At 42.9% G+C, this 26,184-nt stretch overlaps 1 protein-coding gene across 1 annotated transcript; it reads left to right on the plus strand.

Moving 5' to 3' along the window:
- Window positions 1-692: 692 nt before the first annotated feature.
- poc1bl (POC1 centriolar protein homolog B (Chlamydomonas), like) lies at window positions 693-26,184 on the plus strand. The gene is given in 12 exon segments (XM_034094345.2): window positions 693-836; window positions 3,838-4,289; window positions 6,018-6,187; window positions 9,087-9,276; window positions 9,408-9,593; window positions 16,683-16,800; window positions 20,034-20,210; window positions 21,382-21,513; window positions 23,040-23,150; window positions 24,377-24,529; window positions 24,632-24,725; window positions 24,728-26,184. Coding segments are annotated over 11 exon segments (1,758 nt in total). The 5' UTR covers window positions 693-836; window positions 3,838-3,897; the 3' UTR covers window positions 24,763-26,184.

Consider the following 26,184-nt stretch of genomic DNA (forward strand, 5'->3'; position numbering starts at 1 on the left):
CCAACACCGGAAGTAAGGAGCAATAAAGTATGTTTATTTTTGTGTGTGAAAGTTAGTATGAGAAACCAGTAAGAGGAAGTAATAAGCTAATGTTAACAAAACCACTATACACCAGTCAAAATACATTTCATTCTTTACGTTTTAAACAAGTAGGTTTGGGAAGATCGAGATTGCATAAACTACCCTAAGCACTCAAAATAGTAGCCTACGTATTCTATACTAGCTACTTCATTTACAATGTCAATATGTTTCTGTTTCTGTAGTATATTTGCTGTTGCCTAGTGAAATTGTTTATTGTAGAGTATTCACATGTATTCAGTATTTTCTTCATATTGTGTATTGTTTAGATACTTCAGTGATATGTGAATTTTGTAAATTTGTATCGCTGTTAATGTTAATTTGTATTTGTATTATACGTTTGGTTTATCTCATTCTATCTTTTGAATATGTTGAACTCCTGTGTCACGATGAAATCATACTGAGACATTGTGATACAAACTTACACCTTTTTTCTACCTTTATAAAAAGCACATGCTTACACTTTACTGTGTTATTATTGCATATAGGCCAACACATTATATTTATTGAATTACCAGAAAAACAAGTTTTTCCTGATTGAAGATTTGTTTCCTTCTTTTATTTTGAAAAGTCTTACCGGAACCAGTATTGTAAGCATGGCTGCTTTGCCCCAGGTCAGAAGCCCAAAGTGGAGGAGAGGATGTGGGTATGCTGACATCTGCAAGCCAGAGGTTTGACTGGAGACACCGCAGGCAGGCTGACAAACAACGACCTTAGCAACTTCAAGAAACTCCGAGACATGTAACTTGTTTTTTAAGGTAAACTATAACAAAATTACTTCGTTCCTATCTAACTATAAATGCGTTTTTGCAACTGTCGTGTACATTGTGTTCAAAGTGTTGTCGATAAAACTTCCTTGCTTGTTTACCGGTAAAGTCACTCATTAGTCGGTGTGGTTTGTCAACGACGTAAAAGCTGACGTAAAGCTTCAAAATGTCACTTTGAAGCTTCTTATAATAGTGTTTCGTAGATGCCAGTTTAAAAATTGAGATTAGTCTTTCTTTTGAGTCACGACTGCGCTAATCTATACACACAGTGTGACGTTGATTGAGAGCTTTCCTTCTGTCTGCAGACCATAAATCAGATTGTAATCCTAACATTGGTTTAATGTGACAGGCGAGGAGACCTGTTGCTAAAGTGTGTTTTGACTGTAGCTATACTGGTGACAGGGACTGGCTACTTGCCTCTTTAATCTCTTCTTTTCATCCTGACACTTGTGACACCTCTTTCTCCAAAAAGATAAAAGTTAGATCACCAGATAAAGAGGCTTTAGGCTGACATTTGATTACATATGGGGGGCATTGAGTTTTACTTTTGCTTTCAAATGCAGCATTTCTTATCATCCAATCTGCTCAAGTCAAGCAAGATAAGCAAATGTGTCTGCTTGGATTTATTTGGATGTCTGTATTAAGCTTTTAGCCTTTCATCCTGCATCACAGCCTGGCTCCTTTAACACAGTTTCTGTCAGTATTGTATACACAGGGTGTAAGCAGCAAAGAGATGTTTGTGTTGTTGAAAGGAGTCGTGGATCCTGTCTGATGGGTCTTTTACAAACTGAAAAGGGCCCTCCGGTTAATGGGGTTGGTTTACTGGTGTGTAACCTGTTCCTCTGGTGCTGCTTGGACATTTTTCTTCCTCTCTTGACTGGCTGATGAGGAAATGAGCCATGTATTGTACAGTATGCTACTCATTAACCGTGGAGAGCACTGGAGCCTCCTTCATGTACCACATAGTTCACCTGACATCTGAGAATCCTGTGACTCACACTTCAAGCCTGGTGTGTTTCTTGTGTATAACTGTAACATAAATTGTTGACCCATCTTTTTCATCGCTCTCTTTTTAAGGACTTGTTAGCGTGATATGTTTGAACAGATTGCAGCTTGGGAAGCAAATGCAAATCATATCCATTACCCAGGTTTTTTTTTTTTGGGGGCCGGCCGGATTTAAGCTGCATTTTTAGGCCTCTGTCCCCGACAGCTCGTTACAAACGGCTGCCCATTAAGGCTATCAGATTCAGAGAGAGTGGAAGGTGTGATGGACAGCCAATAAAAGGTTTTTTTGTCTGACTGCGTCTCCATTTTGTAACCTCAGGACTCCCGAGTGCGTTGGCCGAGGCCCAGATTGGAGCTGTGCTGCTGCCTTGAAGGACTCTCAGTGGAAATTGAGTTTCCTCTGACACTGTTTGTACCATATATGTTCTCCCACACAGAACTTTTCACACACATCTTTATCTGACATGGTTTTCTCTATTAAGTCACTGTTCCTAGGAATAACCATTGTTTGTCAGAATTAGGAAATCATTGTGCGTCGGTGTGAGGAAGGGAACGCACTGTTGTTGTTTGTGTGTAAGAGTGCGTGTGCCTTTCAGTATTGCTGCTAAGCCTTTCTGGCACTGGCTGGCACTACTGTAAATGGCACCTTGCTCTAATATTAATGCAACACAATTATGTGATTACATTCGAGTCGGTGTCAACATAGCTAAGTGGTCTGTTTTTCCCGCGGCCCTCTTTATGCCCCGGCGTGCTAAGCCGGTCTGTCAGACACAAATGTCGACACTGCCTAATTTGTGCACCTGCAGAACCAACCTAAATCCTATTTCAAAGTCAGCTGGTCCATCCTTGTGCACATTCTTTAACCCAGATTCATTGGCCCACTGCTTTTTTTTAGTCTCATTGGAAGGGAAATTAAATCCTAAAATCAGGAACCGTTCAAACTGCTGATTCTTAATCGAAATGCTAGGCTAATTTGGATTTAAAGGTATTGTGCAAGAGCTGTGAATGCCATTTAATAGGTTGTGGGTACTAGGAACTAGTGTGAATATTTGAGCTGTTGCTGGTTGCTTGGTTATGGTGCAGAAGCAGAAGTGTGAACTGGCTAATTGGAAAATTCACATGATATTTGAAAACTGTGTAAATGTGCAACATCACAACAGCGCAGTTTGGAAGAAACAAAGGAAATATTGAAACACTTGTAGCCACTTATTGCAGATTTTGTGATAAAGTATCAATCCATTTTCAGCAATAGTTTACATTTCACACTCAACTCAAAGTAGTGCTATGATGTTGGATCTTACAGGGACTGTGAGAAATGCAAATGCAGACCCCACTGTTTTGATTGCATTTAAAAAAGTAAAGTTTATTTTCTCTACTCTACTGCTACTATATATCACCTCGCTTGGAGTATCACAAAATATCAAAATGGAAAGATCATAACCACTGTATCATGTCACGTACCAGATTATTGCCAATGCACAGCCCTGAGTAAAAACCTACATATTGAAGATCACTTTGTCCAATGGGACTTAAACGAGAGGAAGGAAATGAGAGTATATGCATCACAGACTTAATTTATTCAGCACATTACTGTACTGTAAACTCTAATTTAGCTTCTTCCATCTTTGCAATTTGTATTTGATGAGCATCTTAATGCAGCCCTGAGCAGGTGATTACATTTATGATGTTGCTGTTGATTACCCCTGGTCTGCTCTATTGGAGCCGTGTCCTTGGGGGCATTCACACATTTAGAAGCAAGCACTAACTTACCTGGGTGTAACTTCACTTGATTGTGAATGTGTTGTAATGCGGCGAGCTGTGATTAAAGAGTTCAATCTTGTAAATCTCCTCCTGTCAGTGGTAGTTTCTTGGTGCCTTGGTTTGATGTTTCTCACAAGTCTACACTTTCCTGTCCCTTCTCCTGTTTCTTACATGTTGTATAAAACCCTCAATAATCATTATTTATTTCATTCTTTCTGTCCTCCAGAGGCTTGTGTCCTGTGGGGCACCCTGAAGCTCAGCCAGTCACGCTGCCGGGCTTCTCGTCATGAGGGGGCGTTGCTCTCGAAAACTTGGTGTGCTGGCCAAGGCAGGTTTGCTGCTCTGGGTGCTGTGGCTGGGCTACATTCTGTTAGCAGGCTCCTCGTTCCCCTCCTCTTCCACTGTAGAGGACGAAGAAGATGAAGAAGGCCGCAATGTTCGGGCGAAACAGCGGTCCTTGGATGAGGCCGCGGCTGATGGTCAGCTGGCTAGGCCCCTCTACAATAAACCAGCACCAGACAGCAACGCGCTGGGGGAGTGGGGGCGGGCCACACACCTCAACCTCAGCCCTGAGGAGAAGAAACTCGAGCAGGACAGTGTGGAGCGATATGCCATCAATATCTACGTCAGTGATAAGATCTCCCTCCACCGGCACATCCAGGACCACAGGATGAATGAGTGAGTACGGCAAAAAGGCCTCTTAGTCAGAAAGTGAGCCGAAGTTGACTAATGTTTCTCAAGAAAATCCCTAATTCATCTTTTATTGCTTGTTATTTCCTTTGAGGTCCGAGCCAACATGTATGTGTATCTCTGTCCTGCATGCGGCTGATAGCTATGCTGCAATTGTGTCGGGGATAAATGACTCAATGGAGATTAAGTTGAGCTCTTCACTGGGATCAGTTTCCCCTGACAGTCCAACACAAGGATGAACGCTCTCTGGATGCATTGCAGGGCTTATTGAAGCTGGTAAGCAGCAGCTCCCTGGCTGAATTGATTTATTCCATCCCGAGTCGTTGTCCGCAGCTATTCTCAGCCTCTGTGGTGACACACAAAGTATGATGAATGTTATTAATAGTTTATCTTTCCATGTTTCCCTCTTTCCCTAAAACTAGAGGCACAGAGATATGAATCTTGCCCTGGTGACACTGGAATAAACCATGTGACCAGCAAGATGCCTGTATATCCAATAGTAGACTAATAAGATGCTGAGGAAACTGCCATGAAGGTTGCAAGTCAAGTATTACTGCTGATTTGTATTCCATATTTTATTCCTTCTATTCCATTCCATTGCAATGTAAATACTGTTATATTTAATTTGACTACTTTTAATTAGCAATACGACATTCTGTGTTAGCCCTTTGTGGAGACCTGATTCCCTGCATTGCACAAACGGTCACTTTTGAGACGGTGCATGACGGGAATTTGCGCTGGCAGAGTGACATTTTTGACAAGGGCACCACTGAATAGACACAGTGAGGAAGGAGTAAGCAGAGATGAAGTGCTGTGCTGTTTTAGTTTCATGTTCCTCTTGTGCTTCACTGCCTGCCCATACCATGACGGAGTTACAAGGGAAGTAATACTCCACGCTATTTTTGCATGAACACATTTGACTTGTAAACTAATAGACTGGTTCGGTGACATGTTTTATAAGGATCTAAGTAACTCATAATTAGCCGAGAACTGCCAGTCTGTCATGACGCGCCATTATACAAGGAGAGGGATTTGTGGAGTGCCTCCTTCACATGCATCTGTGAATGGAGGGTGAATCTGTTGCTCTTTCTCTCCACTATGAAACGTGTTTGCTGTTAAAGAAAGGGAAAGGGCTTCTTTGATTGGTTGTAACTGGTGCTACAGAATTACAATTTGGATCTATTCCTGGCTAACTTCCAACAGTGTCATCATCGTGGGTTTAGCCAAGTAATTCAACCTGTGCCAGTACTTAAACTGTTCTACCCCAATGACTCATAACAATAGAGTATAGTAACTAGTAACACAGTTTGACTTTTATTTCTCTTCTTTTCAGTATTTCATGCCTTTTTTTATTCCTTCAAGTTCTAAGTTTACAGTACTTTTGAGTTCCCCCTCTCTGTTCTGCTCCCCTCGTCTGTGTTTGTTCAACTTTCTGTAGTCTCTCTCAGAGCACTGCTGTGGTATGTTGCTCACTGGTGCGATACCCTCCCCACCCCCATCCATATTTTCCGGCACTTTATTGTTTTAATGACTGCCATCTGGATTAAGACCAGATACCTCCCCCTGCTACAGTAACTGCTGTGGCCGCTCTGGTCATATGAGAACATCATTTGACTCCCTTTAGCATGCTGTCCTTTCATTATACATATGTACTGTTGCTTACGTCAACTGTGTTTGTCTCCTGTTGCCACCCACACACACATGGACATACCTCAGATGCCGAAGTAAGAAGTTTGACTACCGGCGATTACCCACCACCTCTGTGATCATCGCCTTCTACAACGAGGCGTGGTCCACCCTGCTGAGGACCATTCACAGCGTCCTGGAGACCACGCCCGCCATGCTGTTGAAGGAGATCATCCTCATCGATGACTACAGTGACCGAGGTCTGACACTCGACACACAACAATACAACTGGCAGAAAAAAGTGTTTAAAGAGGACCGAGAGCCTTGGCCTAGTTTAGTAAAGCTAACAAAATAAGCCTCCAGTTTTGCTTTGATTTCTTCACATTCACAGCGTGGAAGAGAACAGGGCAAGCAGGACTGTTATAAATAATGACAAGATGCATATCAATGGAGCAATGAATACATTACATAATGCCTCTGGATGTATTCTGAAAACAATTCGAAAAACAAGCTCTGAAACTAATTTGTGCACATTCTTTTAATGATGAAATAAGGTGTAGCGGTATTTTAAGGCATGCTTGAAGTGGATTGCTTTGTTATTGAAAAGAGGCAAGGTTAATAAATGCAAATTATTCAGCTCATTCCAAGTCAGTCTCCCTGCTTCCCTGCTCAAGCATTTGCTGTCTCATTCTTGGTGTGTGTGTCTTTTGTATGCTCTCTTCTCCATGAAGCGTGTCTATTGGGGAATGCAGTGTATATATGACGATTCAAAGGTTGACTGACCAGTTTCTCTGAACTTTTGACCCTATCTCATGGTGTCCACCAGCAAACCTTGTGATTGATACTTCATCTCTCAGAAACTAGATATAGTAGTAGCTTGATTTCTGCCCGTCCTAATGGTATTAGTATTCGGTCCCAGCTAGTCTAGTCTGTTGTGTCCAAGACATTACACCATAATAATGACTTCAGTCTGCGCTGAGCTGCCATGACATCATTTCCTCTCCTCTGACCACCCTGACCAAATGGAACGCTCGACATGCCACTCCCCGACCAAAAGGCTTTCTACAGACAGACAGACAGACATACAGACAAACGGACAGACAAAAGGACAGACGGGCACACAGACAGACGGACGGACAGACAAGCAGGCGGACAGACAGACGGACGGACAGGCAGGCGGACAGACAGGCAGATGGACAGACAGACAGACAGACAGACAGACAGGCAAGCAGGCAGATGGACAGACAGACGGACGGAGAGGCAGGCGGACAGACAGGCAGATGGACAGGCAGACGGACAGGCAGACGGACAGACAGACAGACAGACAGACAGACAGACAGACAGACAGGCAAGCAGACGGACGGACAGACAAGCAGGCGGACAGACAGGCGGACAGACAGGCCGATGGACAGGCAGGCGGACAGACAGACAGACGGACAGACAGGCAGACAGACGGACAGGCATGCGGAAAGACAGACAGACGGACAGATGGACGGACAGGCAGGCGGACAGACAGACGGACAGACAGACAGACGGACAGACAGACGGACAGGCAGACGGACAGGCAGGCGGACAGACAGACAGGCGGACAGGCGGAAAGACAGGCAGGCAGGCAGGCGGAAAGACAGACAGATGGACAGGCAGGCGGACAGACGGACAGACAGACAGACGGACAGGCAGGCAGACGGACAGGCAGGCAGAAAGACAGACAGATGGACAGACCGGCAGGCGGACAGACAGACGGACAGACAGACAGACGGACAGGCAGACGGACGGACAGACAGACGGACAGACAGACAGGCAGACGGACAGGCAGACGGACGGACAGACAGACAGGCAGGCAGGCGGAAAGACAGACAGATGGACAGATGGACAGGCAGGCAGGCAGACAGACAGACAGACAGACAGGCAGGCAGGCAGGCGGAAAGACAGGCAGGCGGACAGACAGACAGACAGACAGGCAGGCGGACAGACAGACGGACAGACAGACAGACAGACAGACGGACAGACAGGCAGACGGACAGGCAGACGGACGGACAGACAGACAGGCAGGCAGGCGGAAAGACAGACAGACAGGCGGGCGGACGGGCGGGCGGACGACAGACAGACAGGCAGGCAGGCAGGCAGGCAGGCAGGCGGAAAGACAGACAGATGGACAGATGGACAGACAGGCAGGCAGACAGACAGACAGACAGACAGGCAGGCAGGCAGACGGACAGGCAGGCGGAAAGACAGGCAGGCGGACAGACAGACAGACAGACAGGCAGGCGGACAGACAGACGGACAGACAGACAGACGGACAGACAGACAGGCAGACGGACGGACAGACAGACAGGCAGGCAGGCGGAAAGACAGACAGATGGACAGACAGGCGGGCGGACGGGCGGGCGGACGGACGACAGACAGACAGGCAGGCAGGCAGGCAGGCAGGCGGAAAGACAGACAGATGGACAGACAGGCAGGCAGGCAGGCAGACGGACAGGCAGGCAGGCGGAAAGACAGGCAGACAGACAGGCAGGCGGACAGACAGACGGACAGACAGACGCGGACGGACGGACAGGCAGGCGGCAGGGATTGAGAGACGGAGTGATTGACAGACAGACAGCTTCCTTTCAGCTTTTGTGTTTTACCTTTATTAACCACAAATATACTTCCAGTTAGCTTCAGTTTTTAAGTAAGATTTTGAGATACTTTGAACAGTAACAGTATAGTATTTTCCTTCCTAATACTACAATTCCGAGGCATATATTGTTTTTTTTACTCAATAATGTTTATCTGCCGACTTTAGTTACTTTGAAGATTCAGATTTAGACAAATGATACTAAATATAATCAACAAAAAAGGATCATGTGTTATTGCGGGCTTTCTTTTATGATCCCAAGGGGAAATTCACAGAAAACATATAGCTTGACTTTAAGCTCCGGCATTAACAACTGTAACATATAAATGAAAAGCAAATGAATGCATCAATAATACTAAATACATTTATGTAAATACTTGTATACTCTTACTTCATGAACATTTTGAAAGCAGTAATATTTATCTAGTAAAACACATCTGAATACTTTGTCCACTTTGTCCAAAATGTAAGACAGGGAATCAACATACATTTGATGTACAAAATATTGATCGTGTGTGTGTATTTCTTGTGAAAAATAGTGTACCTGAAATCCCAACTGGCCCAACACATCAGTGAAGTGAATCGCGTGCGACTCATTCGCACCAAGAAGAGGGAGGGTCTGGTGCGGGCTCGTCTCATCGGGGCCACCTACGCTACGGGCGACGTGCTGACATTTCTCGATTGCCACTGTGAGTGCGTCCCTGGCTGGATTGAGCCTCTGCTTGAACGGTGGGTTCATCAGATTAGTAAAAGCTTTGTGAAGATCTTTTGTATTGGAGGAACCTGAATAGAAATCAAATGTAAATACTAAACCAACGTTGCCTGCTCGCAGAATGTAATTTGCAATGCTTTGTGTTTAGGATTGCTGAGAATGCCAGTACCATCGTGTGCCCTGTGATCGACACCATTGACTGGAACACATTTGAGTTTTACATGCAAACAGACGAGCCAATGATCGGAGGCTTCGACTGGAGACTCACCTTTCAGTGGCACTCGGTCCCTGAAGTGGAGCGCAAGAGGCGAAAGTCTCGCATAGACCCCATCAGGTGACCGTATGATACTTCACAACAACTTCAAGCATGGGAGATTACTTTATCAGATTGGCACGTATTAGCTCTTACAGATGTAATACACCGCTGCTAATACACGTGTTGTATTACTTACTTTCTATATTTCCACTCACATTACACCCAGAGAATGTTTGAATGTGTATTGGAACCCTGGGTTCAATAAACCACCTCAATTAGAGGTATCTATTCAAATGTGTTGATTTTAAAAAGCCCATACCGAAGCATGTGGTGCATCCCAATCTGTACAAAAATGTAAATCAAACAATCCATAACTTAAGATAAGATGGAACTCTATAGAGAACCGCAGTGACGCGTCCTAAAACCCGGATGTAAACTTCTTCCGGTTCCTTCGTCAAAAACGCAATGCAATTTCTCCATAGGATTTTGGAAAATAGCTCGAAATAAGGTCTGTGGTTGACACACATTTAAGAGAAGGATCACGTTTTGTTCAGCCGGATAATCTCCACATGTCTCTCCTACTTTTATAATTTTTGAATCATAAATCTAGTCGCCAAAAGCGAAATGCTAACGTTATGCTATAAACGAACTACAAGCCAGTACAGCAGCAGGGTCGCACGACTTCAACGTCACGCCAACTTAAGATCGTTTCAACTGACTTGCACTGAAACTGCACTTTGAACACTTTAAATATATTAACATTTTAAACTGTATACCCCGTTTATCTAGGCCCTTTTTGTTTTATGTATAGGCTACATGTCACACTGTGGGAAACGATATTTCTGGATGTATAACGCATGTAGAATTTGTTTACAATAAAGCTGACTTTGACTTCCGCGAGCTTGCATATTTTAACAAAGCTTTTCATTTTAGCCACACTGAATTTAACTAGAAGTCATGGCTGTGTCAATTACCAGTCTGATATCGTTTTACAAAGATGACAAGAAGATTGGAGATAGAGGAGAGAACCACTACAAGTCAGGACACGGGCCGCCTAGATGAAGGTGTGCTTACCGGTGTTGTCAGGGCTAGCATGAGGGACAAGGTTTATAGAGTGTCGGTGAGTAGTTATAGCAAGAGTACCGTTAACCTAGAGTTAATTTATTCACATTAATTCCCATCAACAAATCCATTTTATGTGTCACATGAAATCTTTATTAGGCAAGGCAAGTTTATCTATATAGCACTTTTCAACACAAGGCAATTCAAAGTGCTTTACAAAAAATGAAAGACATTAAGAAATGGCATTTAAAACCAGTCATTAAAAAGAAAAGATAATAAAATAAACATTAAAATAAAAAGTACATGGATAAAAGTTACAGTGCAGTTTAAGATGTGAATAGTTCAATTAAAAGCAGCGACAAAAAGAAAAGTCTTCAGCCTGGATTTGAAAGTAGTCAGAGTTGCAGCGGACCTGCAGGTTTCTGGGAGTCTGTTCCAGATGTTTGGAGCATAATAACTGAACGCTGCTTCTCCATGTTTAGTTCTGACTCTGGGGACAGAAAGCTGACCAGTCCCTGAAGACCTGAGAGATCTGGATGGTTCATAGTTTAGCAGGAGGTCAGAAATGTATTTTGGACCTAAACCATTCAGTGCTTTATAAACCAGCAGCAGTATTTTGAAATATATTCTTTGACACACCGGAAGCCAGTGTGAAGACTTCAGAGCAGGAGTGATGTGATCCACTTTCTTAGTGTTAGTGAGGACTCGAGCAGCAGCGTTCTGAATCAGCTGCAGCTTCCTAATAGATGTTTTAGTGAGACCTGTGAAGACACCATTGCAGTAGTCCAGTCTACTGAAGATAAAGGCATGGACAAGTTTTTCCAAATCCTGCTGTGACATTAGTCTTTTAATCCTAGATATATTCTTTAGGTGATAGTAGGCTGATTTAGTAACTGTTTTAATGTGACTGTTGAAACTCAGGTCAGAGTCCATGACTACACCTAGATTTATGGCTTTATCTGTTGGTTTGAACATTGCAGACTGAAGCTCAGCGCTAAATTTTAAACGTTCTGCCTTGGCTCCAAAGACCATTACCTCAGTTTTATCTTTGTTTAAATGGAGAAAGTTCTGACACATCCAGTCATTGATTTGTTCACTGCACTTACTCAGTGTTTGAATTGGAGCATAGTCTCCTGGTGAAATTGTTACGTAAATGTGTGTGTCATCTGCATAGCCATGGTAACTTATTTTGTTGTTCTTCATTATCTGAGCCAGTAGACGTTAAAGAGAAGAGGCCCCAAGATTACAAATTGTACACACCAGAAAACACATAAATATCCATGAAATAAACATACAGTAGGCTATAAACAATTAAAGGGATAATTGGGAAGGCATTACAAATGTAAATATATTTTAAATAATAAAACAATCCCACCACCACAGGTATCTGCAGGAGAAGAGGGAATTCTCTCCACAGAATGTGAATGCCCATGTGGAGAATGGAAATGCAGTCATGCGGCTGCATTAGCCATCTTTGCCATCCACACTTTCAGCTGCACTGACACCCCGTCAGTGGAAGAAGCCAAAGGCAGCTAAACGTACGCATTCAGTGGAGGAGCTATTTCCTCCAACCAATAAGTCATTCAACCCGCTGACAAGAGAGCCCACCTCCGAAGATCGTGACTGGCTGAGGGACAGACTCGGGGGCAGGTTCTCAGGAATGTCTTGGCTTCTCTCCCCCGAGCCAGAAGAGGAACACTACAGCTTGGAAACACTTACTGTTCCTGAAATTCTCAAATCTGTTGGGCATCAGGGACCTGAGGCAATTGTGGCAAGCATGGCATTGTCTGAGGAGCAACAGAGGGCAATTCAGGTGGCTACCACTGGTCAGCGAACCAACCCAAACTGGCATTTGTTCAGGAAAGGAAGGTCGACTGCCAGCGACTTTGGAGCTGTCCTGAGGTCAAAGCGTGTGACTGCTTCCCTTAGTGCCAGGGTGCTAGGGCAACAACAGGCCCTGGATGGTGTTTTGTCTGTACAGTGGGGGACTATGAATGAATGTGAGGGCGTCAGGGCATTCACCACTGCAACCCTATGCAGGTCCATGAGTCAGGTTTGTGGCTCTCCCAATCAGGAGTGTTGGGGGCATCTCCAGATGGTCTGGAAGGGTCTCCCGCTGTGCTGGAGGTACAGTGTCCCTACGGAGCCAGGGAAATGACAATTAGTGAAGCATTGCAAGTCAAGGGCTTCTGTGTCAGTAAGGAGGGAGACACATTCAGCCTGCGTGAGGAGCATCCTTACTGGCACCAAGTGCAAGGTCAGCTTCACCTCACTGCAAGAAAGAAGAAGAAATTAAGAAATTGTGAATCGTTTTTAATTTACATTTACTCGCCTTTGCAATGTTGTGGTTGTTTGAGTGTTACCCCCTAAACGCACCCGGAGCGTCTGCGCCGCGTTACGTTGCGGCTGCGCCACGCTGCGACCTCCTCCTGCGACCTAACACACCAGGCGCGTTTCAAAACGTTGCGGAAGCGGAGCGTCGTGTGTGCAGCCTCGCAGTTCTTAATTAACTTTAAAACATTAATATGTAGTTGTTACCTTCCACTCCACAAACTGCAGCGACTAAAAACCAGGCCTTGTCCTTTCTGATGTTGTCCTTGTAAAAAGCATCGGTTACATCGTATACAATGGTGTGTTTCTCCACTTCCATTATGAACACCTCGTCGTCCATTGTGCGTATCGTAGTGGAGGTGTTGTGATGAAGGAGGGGGGTCTGCTAAATTAGTATATATGCGGGATGGGCCTGGCCCGGATGCTCACCTTTCCACTTCCTGCGAGGAGGGGGCTGCCTGTCCGACCTTACCTTACGGCTGCGCCAGTGTGCGAACTATACCACGGTCTCCGGGGGAGCCGGAATTTATTTTTATTTTTTTGCGGGGGGGGGGAATGCTGATCCATGCGTTAATAGCAACAGCACAGACATAGGCCTATTATAAAGAGAAAATCTGTTGCACACGGGGTGGTGCCACAGGTCTACATTTACATGAAACGTCCCGATGGATCATGTTCATGTCAACAGATTTCCCGAGCATGTATGGGCTACGCAAACTTCAATCAACTTGATAATAAATAATCCACGGACCACCAATGTAACGTTTGACTGTTTAATTAAATCAACTTAAAATGACTCAAAAACAGGCTACATTGTTTCACATGGGCTATAGCCTATTACGGCTGTAGCCCACACAGAGCCGAACACACGCGATAAGAGCAGCCAGCGGCACCAACCATGAACAATATCAATATTAATAATACAGCTATAGCACAACACAACCCTCTCACTGCCTGGAGAGACGCGACGCCACACACACTACACAACGGCTCGTCTTCTTGTGTCCCTTCAGCCCCCAAGTTAACGTTAGCTGTCAAGTTAGCACTAGCACTGACGTTAGCTCCCTCCTCTCTCGGTTCTGTTGTAGCAGCAGTCACAACGTACGATGTGCTACCACCAGCTACATTCGGTTGGTCTTCTTGATCGGGTTGTTTGGCCGTCTTTTTAAAGAAATTGCCCAAGGTACGTTGTTTTTTTCTTTTCGACATGTCAGCAGTAGCAACAATGCCTGGTAAACATGCAGTGCTAACTAAACGAGCTTGTGAGTGAGTGGGTAGTGGGTGGAGCTGCGGGCAGCGTGCAAGCAGGTGACACTTTTTTCATGAATCATAAACTCTAAATATAATTTTATTTCACTTATTTTACACCTTTGAAAAAAAGACCATGCCCAAATTTATTTTGTCATCATATCAATATTTTAGAGAGCTCCCCCCAAATTTCACAAACCATGTTCCCAGGGGAGCTCATGTCACCACTAGGGGAGCTATAGCTCCCCCTGCTCCCCTCCAGTTCGCACCCTGGGCTGCGCCACGGCAAAAATAGGATTCATCCTAATTTTAGAGAAGCGCTGCGCCGAGCCGCTTCTGGGACGCGTCTGAGCCGTAACGCGGCACGTGTGGTGGAACAGCACTCATTGACTAGAGTGGCCGCGATCCTTACGACCGCCGCGGCGCGGCCGTAACGCGGCGCAGACGCTCCTGGTGCGTTTAGGGGGTTAGGCTTCCTGTCAGCTCGTCTGTTGGGAAGATATAAAATATTAGTTTGATGGAAGTCACATCGTCACAAATAAGAGCATTAAGACATACAGTACATAGGCTAAAACAAAACATCTAAAGATATAACCTTGCACTTTGTCTCGTGAACATTTTCACTATTTTGACATTTTTATAGATCAAAATTGAACTAAAGAAATAAAGGTAGATTAATCCATATTGAAAATAGGTGTCAGCTGCTACACTAATTATAATAGTTATATTTCTTAATTAATTAAGATATTACTGTATTGATCCCAATTGGGGAAATGTTTGTGTTGCAGCAGCATAACAAGAAAAACAAAATATAAGTTATTATATATACAAAAGTATGTGAGGGATGGAATATTAAATTGAATATAAATGTACATGTGATGTTACGTCCGAGAGAAGCTATGGAGCCGAAAGTTCTCTGCCAGCCAGAGGTGAGTTGTTATTAGTTCAATATGTCAAACTGATTTCCCTGAATACAATCTTTAGTTACATGGTGAAACGTTATGCTGCTTGTACTAATTAGACTTATCATATAAGCCACACAGGTTTTAATAGGATGTATTCATTATCTTTACTTATGTTGCGGTCTTTTCAGCAGTGCCATCTCTAAAACGGCGATACACTACCCATCATTTACATTTCACCGTGACATGGACAAAAATGTAACGTCAGCTTACCTCATGGCACGAATCCAGACTCTCCTTTGGAAAACATTGGCCGGGAAACGATAGAACGAGCACGTTTCATGCGAAGACCTGTGGCTGCAACCCGGAGCAAAGCAACAAACCATTGCGTAGCTAACTAGTAGCGCTAGCTTTAGCTAACTAGTAGCGCTAGCTTTAGCTAACGTTAGCCAACGAAACGAACTGCCGAGTAAAATTGGAAAACACTGGTAATTAATTATTCTATAATTTATAAAACTACGGTGTTAAAAATGACCATTTCAAAAATAGAGATTCTAATGGTCAGATATAGATATACAGATACTAAAGAGACTACAGATAGGCAGGTACTTGCTTTCAAGCAGAACACAGGGGAAAACAAACTTAGCGGGAGTGTTTACGTGTGTAGGCGTAATGACGTACAACGGCCTCGACCATTTCTGTAGTCCTATTCAGCCACTCGGTAACAACCATCGTTTTTCAGACACGTAAACTCTTCAAAAATCACCAGTGGGGTCACGGCTGATGTATCTACTGTCGTAGAACAAAACGTGATTTATCTCTTAAATTTGTGTCAACCACAGACCTTATTTCGAGCTATTTTCCAAAACCCTATGGAGAAAATACATTGCTTTTTTGACGAAGGAACCGGAAGTGCTAAAAATGCTAACTTACTTCCGGGTTTTAGGACGCGTCACTGCGGTTCTCTATTGGTCCCCGCAGGGAAATTCAGGTTTTACAGCAGCAGAATAAGAGATAAACACATATAGTACACATGAGAGATACACAGGGATAGTAAGAATATATACATGTAGTAACAGTATGATTAGAAATAATAAATAAATAATAAGTTTAACTCTAATCAGGTAAATGTACATTTATAATGATATGTGAAAAAGGTTAAATATATATACATTTAAATGGGCAGGTACCAGTGCAGGTAAAAGTCGCATGTGCAACTTTCTGTGAACAATAAAGTTATTCTTCCTCGAGTTAAAGCTGCTACTTTTAGAGAGAAAACTTCACACAATGTCTAGTTTTGAGGGAAGGCATACCTGAAGTGATCTCCGTGTGTTGAAGGGTTAAAGTCTGCTGCACTTCATGTGGTCTGCTGTGCTTGGATCACACCCAACTGTGATGCATGATTTTGAAAGTTGGCATTGCATTGTACGGGGTGTTAGCAGGATGATTATTAGCTTAGGCAAAGCTACTCTTCAAAGGCTTTAATAAGGCACTTCTTATCTTCTTAATGCAGCATTAGGTATTAGACCGTTGAGAAACTACATTTGCATTGGATTAAAAAGGAGGATGGGTATTGGAACGTATGAAAATCATAACATTGCCTTATTTTCACTGTTTCTCCCAGGTCTCCGACAATGGCAGGTGGATTATTCGCTGTGAGCAAAGCCTACTTTGATCATCTGGGCACGTATGACATGGGCATGGAAGTGTGGGGGGGAGAAAACCTGGAGCTCTCCTTCCGGGTGAGTCCAGCTCTCCTTCAGTGACCACAGAGTCCCTGTTTTACCATTACAAAGCCGCTCAGCAATATGAGACCAGAGTACGGCCTTTAAACATGTTGAGAAAGAGTGACTCATCTCATTTGCACCCGACCGATACAAAAAGCACTCTGACAGTACATCCATTGACTAACATTCTGTGTTGTTGAGGTGAAGAGCAGACATCCATGAGGTTGATTGACATTTAATTTCACAAAGAGAATCCCTTTTTTCATAGTCTATGCCACAGATCCTTTGATTCGTCCATCTCACAGCTGTCAGCCAGTGGGTATTTGGTGTGAGTGGGACACATGTCAGTGTCAGGTCTCAGTCAGCCACGGCACCTGAAACGGCACCCTGATATTGGCTGTTGTTGTGACGTCGGTGTCGCTTTTCACTTGTTTGCGTCAATCAAACTGGCCCAGATTTGAGGACATGTGTGAGCTCGCAGCAGGAGAAGACGGATGGGTCGTTCCCCTGAGTGATGTGTGCCAAGTGAATAAAGACGGTAGAGACTCTCATGTACAGCTGCTTGGCCGTGGATATATGATTTATAATTGAGCTTTGTGTGAGAGGAACATAGCTCAGCCAAGTATTAGAAAATACTGTTTTAACAACCTTTCAATCTTTTGTTTTTCTATGTTGGAATATGAAGCCATTATACAATGCAAATGTATCCTATAAATCCAAGCTGCTTTAACATGCATGACTCAAGAAGCAAAGCGTTGGATTTATGTTGCCAGGTTGAAGTTAAAGAGCTGTGTTTAACATTTTTAGCATTGCACAAAATCAACATCCGTCAAGAAGACTTATTGAACATGTGGTGTTACTTTGAAGTCTCTTTCTCTTTGCGTGTATATAAATGGTCCAACTAATGGCACTGAACGTTTTTGGGCGGACTGCTTGAGATCCCACAGTAACGTCAGTTCACAAGAATGTAAGTTACACATCACAAAGCACATGTTCTTGATGTTCTTCTTCCCTGCTGTTTTTTTTGAACGCACATAAATACAGTCAATAACCAAGCTGTCCTGGGTCTTACTAATACATCTACTCACAGTCAAATGAAACGAACATAGTACATTTTCGACAATTTGCGTGCGTCTCTTGCAAACTGTTACATTTTATGGCAAAGTGGGAGTCTAGTTTTGCACTTCATGTCAAAACAACAGATGCCTCAGTTCTTTAATACTCATGGGTCACACATCTTTGAGTTGAGTGTTCAAGTCACCCTGACCCAGTCAACCCATTGTTTCGGCTATACCACAAATTGTAATCCTTTGAAAATGAAATAAGTTGACTTTAGCCGTTAAACAGCCCTTAAATCATCCGCTTTCGTCCATGTTCCCCTGACATGAGGAACCTCTGACTGAGTCAACAGGACACACACAGAAGAGCCTTTGTGCCTCTATCGTGAGCTCAGTCGCTACACCCTGATTTGTGCCTTTTCTCCACATCCGTGTTCTCAGATCCATATATAGAGGGCACTCCTTTTAACTTCTCTAGGCTTAATATATCATACTGCAGAGTTACAGGTTACAGTTATACACATCATTCTCTATCTGTGGATGTAGACCCACCACAGGAATATATTTCTTTAACTGCTTGGGTATTGTTATTGATTTCCCTCTGAAATGATATTATGAGTTTTTCCTTTAACCATTTGGAGTGGTTATTTTACCTACTTCACAAATTCTCTATACTATTATCATTAAAAAGCTACTTGCAAACCACCTGGTAAATATTGTCAGGTTGGTCAAACTTGAATAACAAAGTAATAAACACTACTCGTAAATGTCAGTGCCAAAGTTCACCAGTTGTTGTGTCACACATCCTTTTATCTCACCGAGTGCAATACTTCCTGGTTGATGATCACCATATCCGTGTAACTGCTGATTGGTATTATACTACGTGACTATCTACATGATTCTAAGAGCCCATATTGAAAGATCAATGCATCAAATATATGCTAGTATATCCTTTAGAGTTCACTATTGACATCCATTTTTCTCTCTCATTATTTAACATTGTAGTGGCTATATAAATATGAACTGCCTAGGGCAGGGGTCTGCAACCTTTTTGACCAAAAGAGCCATTTTGCTCCTTTTTCCAAAAAATGTTTTGTCTGGAGCCGCAAAACATATTTCATAGTTTTTTATTGTTATATCAGACAAAAACTACAGTTTTTTTGCATTTATTATGCTATTTATTACATGATATAAAACTGTTAACCTCTAATAAGAAACAAAGAACTTTTATAAGGAGAATTAAAAATAATACACAGGCCTACTTTAAAATAAATTAAACACAGCACTTGGGGAGTCCTCTGCACATTTGAAGGGAAGAAATATGCCTCTTCCTTCAGACTTTCTTACAGAGTCCCTCCTCCAACACACACGAACGCGCCCATCCAGTTACTTTAGCCGGGCCGGCTCAGATGATTGGTCGTGCTTTTTACAGCGCTATGGCTTCCACAGATTAATTTTTGTATTTATTTATTGTCAAAGCATTTCATATATTCATTGCTATCGGGACGTTAAGAGCATTCCATGGAATATAACAAAAAGTGTTTTCTGAAATAAATGACATACCCCATTGAATTATGACTGAAGATCGTCAGCTGTCTTCCTCTCCCTTGTTGTTCCTCGATGCGTAAAGGCTGCACCACCGTTGACAACTTCTCTCTCCATATCAAACATACCGGTAAACCAGCATCGTTTGCTGTGAAAGCAGACAACTCTGTCAACGCAGAATTAAATCCTGTGTTCCTCCGGTACTTTTCTTTGATTTATCCATAGTTCGCTCATCGAGCCGGGGGTCAGGTTATTCACCTCCAAGAAAAGGCGCTCGCGCGGGACCGGAGCAGGATGTGACGCATATTTTAGTTGACCTAATTAAAACCGTTTTGTTTTTTATTTATGTGTCACAGTATCACCTCAAAATACAAGATACGAAACATTTTCAACCATCCAACAAAATATAAATAGTCCTACAAATACTTTTATTTTATTTCCTTCTTATTTTTGTCTAAACTCAAGGGAGCCAGAGCAGAGGGCTTAAAGGGCCGCATGCGGCCTGTGGGCCGCGGGTTGCCGACCCCTGGCCTAGGGTTTGGTTATCTGCTTAAGGATGCTATTAACCACAAAATGACAGAAGTTGTTTACCAGGTTTTGAGTGTTAAAAATAAAGAAATGGTTTCCTGTGTTAACCCCCCTCAGGTGTGGATGTGTGGGGGCAGCCTGGAGATTCACCCCTGCTCTCATGTGGGCCATGTGTTCCCTAAGAAGGCCCCTTATGCCCGGCCCAACTTCCTCCAGAATACCGTACGAGCCGCAGAAGTTTGGATGGACTCTTATAAACAACACTTCTACAACAGGAATCCCCCTGCCAAAAAGGTAAGACAGTTACAAATGAACCGACACAAGTTTTGAAACAGTGTGTCTAGCTGGGCCGGCTGCTGTGAGAAGCTTTATGGCGCGTTTCCACTGCAGGCCTCGCTCGGCCTCGCTCGATTTGGTTAGGCCTTATTAGGCCCGGCTCACTTGATTCCTCGCCGAATCATCATCGTACGAATAGATTTTCTCAGTGCTAAGCTTTCTTATAAAAGGCTTGTTTTTCATTCAACTGTGACTAAATCGTATCTCGAGCAGCGTCATGTTAATATTGCTAATGTTGATGTTAGGTTTGGAGGTTTCACTATGATAACATTCATCTGTCTGGATCTCAACCTAATGAACACTGTCTGTGTGAGAGGGCCTGCATGAGAGTGCATGTGGCTCGTCTGCCTTGTACCTCTCAGGTTCTGAGTATTGGGCACCATCAAAAATGCATGTATCTCAGTTTCACCTATCTGAAAAAAGTACATTATTAATGCTGGGGATCTTTGATCAAACAATAAATGACCTGTTCAGGGGGAGATTGTACAGAGCTCTGCCAGAGCACATCAACAGCTTCAAGTACATTAGGCTGTTCTCATAATATATTAACAGACTGCAGAGCTACAGTAAACAATATTGTTTTTGGAATAAAACTAGTTTCCCTATTAACAAGTGATTATGCTTAAGTTGGGCCTCTGTGCCTTAGATGTTCATGCATGTTATTCTTAAGAAAACACAACATTCATTTGAATGAATATTTAAAGCACTGGATTTTGAGATAAATTGTAGAATAATTTAACTGTAAATGTATTTAAAATCCTACATTATTGATTTAATTGTATGTAGTGCATTTGGAGAACCGCAGTCCTCCAGTGTGTGTGTGTGTGTGTGTGTGTGTGAGATGTGTGTGAATGATGTGGACTTTGAACGTTATTGAGTTAACAACCTTAGCAAACAAAGCTATCTGTTGAATTGACATCATATGCTACCAATAACCTGCTATTTGTGTACCGGGTCCGATTAATAAAGTAAATATTTACCTTTATGGTGTGACTGTTTGATTTGACTAGCTTCAAATACATAAGAAATTTTCCATTAGCAACAAAGAATATTGTGGATATTATAATGAATAAATACACTTTGGGATGCCAGTGTGAGATAACTCTTTTGTGGTATGCTCACTTCCCAGGAGACCTATGGGGATATCTCGGAGCGGCTGCTGCTGAGGGAGAGGCTGAAATGCCAAAGTTTTGAATGGTATTTGAAAAATATCTACCCTGAACTACACGTACCTGGGGACAGAGGGGGCTGGCATGGTGCTGTGAGTGTTTGTCTTCTTATCTGAATTCCTTTATTTGTCCTGTTGCAGTCAAAGAGCTGCATCAGTGTTTCATTGACAATCCCCACACATCTTGTGCGTTCTTGTCCCAGCCTAGTTACAGAGAAATGGCATTGCAGTTAAGTCTTGCTTTCTAAATTTCATTTTTTGTATGTCTAAAACTGAGTTATGCTGCGGCGGGATATGTGAAAATCCTGTTTAAAGTGAGAAAGCTGGACTTAGACAAACAAAGGCTTTGAAATCCATTTGGACTGGGATCAAGAACATAACAATCCGGACACCTGGTGGAGTATAAAATGCTTTGCACGTTATTCTCGGTTGGCTTAATGTTAGGTTTTAAAATGATCAGTGAAGAAAAAAGGAAAATCCCTAAAGGATTGCTAAGGCCTTAAAGGGATAGTTCTGCATTTTTGAAGAGGGGTTGCATGAGGTCTATAGTCAGTAGACTGGATTTGGAGAAACAGACAGGAGTACCAACACTAAAGCTAAGCAATGTACCGCTGTGGTAAGGGACAGCAGCACATGCATTTCTGCTGCTTTGATCCGTTAGTTAGTTATTGTGTGTCTTTTGTGGTTCACAGGGTTCGTTTGGAATCACCTAAGTCACACCATAGCACACACTAACTGGTTGATGCATGAGTTTTGCTTGGTAAAATAGTTACTTTTTAGCAAAGGAGTGTGTTGGCTTTAAAAAGAGCATAGATTGATAAGATAAGATGGACCTTGATTAATCACCATGGGGAAATTCAGGAGTTTAAAGCAGCAACAGAGTGAGAGTGCAAAACATGACGGGACAGATTCACACGAGGATGATCAAATACAACATTAAAATTATATAAGTAACTGTTAGAACAAGATATCGCAGCAAGGTAAAACTTGATATTACTTTAGTTCCCTATTTGAAAAGGCGAGGAAAATATTCTAAATACAGTGTACTGTACACTAAAACCAATATTGATTATATTTAGGAGCCTTAGAAATAGTTTTGCTGATGCCCACGTCCGCAGCAAACTGAGGGTGTAACAGCCGTCATCTACTGACTAGAACACCTCCTTCAAACCCACTTCCAAAATCCCAACTATCCCTTGAACATCCAAAAATCCATCACCTTCAACAGCTGTTAAGTCACACGCTATATGTTATCAGGGCATTGCCCAGACATCAGAAGGTTATAATGATCAAAGATCTGTATGCACGCTTATAGTACCAAATACATGAACACATAACCGGAATATATCGAATTTTTAAATAAATAGCATTTTGATAGAAAAGTATAAGTAAGGATAAGGGTTTAAATTGCTTTTATAGGTATGTCATAATGTGGAAAATAAGCAACGTCTGTTTTAATCAGAGGACTGAGTCTCCCAGACGCAGTGTTGCTGTACTGTCTGTGAATATTATAGTCTGACTGTAAAGAAATATAAGCAACAATAGAAACTCCCTCACAGGAATCAATGAAGCACTTCATTGTATTATTGTATTGACTGTTATTGTTCTCTTCCCGCCAGGTGCGTAGCTTAGGGATTCACTCTGAGTGTCTTGACTACAACTCCCCGGAGCACAGTCCCACAGGCGCCCACCTCTCTCTGTTCGGCTGCCACGGACAAGGAGGCAACCAGGTAGGTCAGACATTTCACACTTTCTTTATCCTGTCCTTCTCCCTCGCTCAAGTGCACATATTCTCTCTTGTCACAATCTCCCAACCTCTCTTGGCCCAGTGGGAGATGTATCTTGAAATGTCAACCCTCTCTGCTAACCCCTAAACAAGCTGCCACAGTTGATTCACAACAGGAAATGGCTCTCTGCTGGAGAGCATGACTTGAATTGAATAAAGGTCCAACTAAGTTTGGAATTGTATCCACGTATATAATATTGTTCACTTAAATCACAGGTACTTTTAAACTGAATGCCTGCCAACTGCAGTGATGGATGGTTTAGCAACAAGAAGAGGCGGCCCCCCTGTTTGTCTGTGAAGATGTATATTTAATGTTGGAGTCAGACAACAGGCAGAGCTCCTTTTATGTGAATCTCCAACCTGCTCCATATCTCTGATTACCACTGATGCACCGCATCAGGTGTCTCAGACACAAAAGCACCATGTGTGACTGAAAATCAATGTTTGAATGGCTCCCCGCTGAAACAAAAACCTTGAAAGTCCCTTCACCCGCCTCACCCCCTCCCTCCTACTCCTCCATCCCTGGCACACATAAGTACCAGGTTCCATTTAAAAGATACATGAGCCTCGCCGCTGAATGAACGGCACAGCCTGGGCAAATAATTTTTAAGCCAGCCACAAGGGCCTCGAGTCTTTTATTAGAAACTACCATTATGGACCCCAATGCACCTGAAAGATGTATGAGATAATAAGAGAAGGATGGGTAAGGATGAAGATTGATTACCTGAGCCTCCGTTTAATGGGTAGCCCAGGCAGTGCTGCTGCTTTTGTCTCTATTGGCTGGGATGTTGAGCTGACACCAGAGAGGCACGAGCTGGGTTTGTGTTCACGTCTGGTTGATTGAGAGGGCCGCGGCCCTGTCTGTACTGATGAGACCCCTCGACACACACGCAGACATGCCATGCTGGCTTAGCCAGGACCTGAACCACTGCAGTGTAAGAGAAAAACATGGCCAACTGCACTATTGTGTTGTGTTGAAAGGCTTTCTCATTAAAGAGGAGAGATTAAGATAGGAAGAGAGATGTACCAAAACAATTGGACAGTGTTCTCTCTCAGTCACTGCTGTTCTTCCAGTTGGGTTTCTAAGTCATTTCCATTCCATGGAAAAGCATATTCATTTTGTATACAGACACAAATAAACACAGAGCCTGTTCTTTCTTTCTGCTCCAGTACTTTGAATACACTATTCAAAAGGAGATCCGGTTCAACTCGGTGACAGAGCTGTGTGCTGAAGTCCCTGAGGGCCAGACCTACATCGCGATGAGGGCATGCCTTCATGATGGGCAGCTCAACCCTCCCAGTGTCACCTGGGACTTCAGAGAGGTAGGTGTTCACACACTTCCACTCACAAACACACCCCCATTATTCCACAAGACTTCCTAAACTAAAAACTCTTATTTAAACGTTCTTCCTAAAACCTTTCAGGACGGGACCATCTACCACCATCACTCTGACATGTGTTTGACATCCTACCGCATCCCAGAGGGCCACACAGACACCCAGATGAAGCGATGCACCCCGGAGATAAAAACCAGCAGTGGAAGTTTGAGTCGTAGGAGGGATAGAGAGCTGCAGGGAACCTCAAGTGACCTTCTTTCACCATAGTGCAATTACTACAGTGGATGTCTTCTCTGTGACTGCTCTCCATTTGAATGGCAACAGGGAGCAAATGAAAGGTGGTGGAACAGTCACTTTAAGCCAGCGACTCACCCAATTCAAAGCTTTTATACACGTGTGAAAGACTAAGTGCAGGTCGCGAAGAGTGAATGAGAGATGCAAGGCAATGTTTATTGGACTTTTTTTAGAAGACCAGCAGAACTTGAGACTTTTACATTTGTGTTGCTTTCATCCAAGTGCCTCTGCAACCAAAGTGAAGTCCAGTGCACATCTGTAATTGTAATGTTGTACTTTAATCTAATGCAACAACTTGAAATTTGTGAAACTGATTTGACTGTCGAGAAAGTGCCTCAACATTTCCTAGAAAATGTATTTAAAAAATCATGCAGCACTACAAAATGTTACCTTGATGTGCAATTAATTTTAAGTATTTGTATTGAGTCAGCAGCATTTTGACCCTAACCAGCTACTTCCTAACATGCTGCATCATGTGAGGACAACAGGGAGAGAGCGGTCACACTAGACTTCTCAATTCTATCTCGTGTCTGTGAAGCCAGTATCCTGGTGAGATGCTGCCTGAACATGACTTGGAGCATTCGTTAATTATTCGTACTAAATGCAATTTATCCCAGAGGGCTTAGTGAGTCGACAGGTATGTTGTAATCTATTCTTACCTGTTGTGTAAAATTAGGAATACCCTTCGGTTGTAATCTTTTAAGAACTTGTTGGTGCCGAAATGAAATGTGCCAGTGGATTTGAAATGAATTGCATATGTGTTTTTAATGCTCAAAACTAAACACTGGCGCAATGCACTTGATTTTATACAGCAAGAAATGGCTTAAAGGGAGTGCCTGTTTGATTTAATCCAGCAGTTTGTCAGTGCAAGACTGTTTTGTTTAGACTTGTGTGTGTAAACTGTACTTGAAGCAGCATCATGAAAAAGTCCTGTTTTATTTTTTCACTGAAGGCCTGTTGGTGTTTCCACTGAGATTCAGTTACCAAGAGATGCAGTGTAACTGTTGTTGAATAGCAGCTGTATTTGCCGAAGACTGCTTATCACTGAGCAATGTTTGGTGTCCTTTGAATTCATATGAGATATTCATACTAGTCGATGGATACAGCAGGTAAACATGTACAGTGAGATGACTCCTGTTTTTCTGTAACTGTGTAAATAATGTTTGGTTTAAGGGACCAGAGTGGGACAGTGCTGTTGTGAAGCACTTTTAAAACTACTGAAAATGCAAAAGGGATGGCGATGATGATTACTTGATATGAAGAAGAGGGTGATGATTGAAATGGGATGGATGTCAATAATGGTTCAAACTGTTGGGATGATTGAAGGTATAAAAAAACTAACCACA

The sequence above is a fragment of the Pseudochaenichthys georgianus genome, chromosome 11 (genome assembly GCF_902827115.2).
Source record: "Pseudochaenichthys georgianus chromosome 11, fPseGeo1.2, whole genome shotgun sequence".
Classification (NCBI taxonomy): domain Eukaryota; kingdom Metazoa; phylum Chordata; class Actinopteri; order Perciformes; family Channichthyidae; genus Pseudochaenichthys; species Pseudochaenichthys georgianus.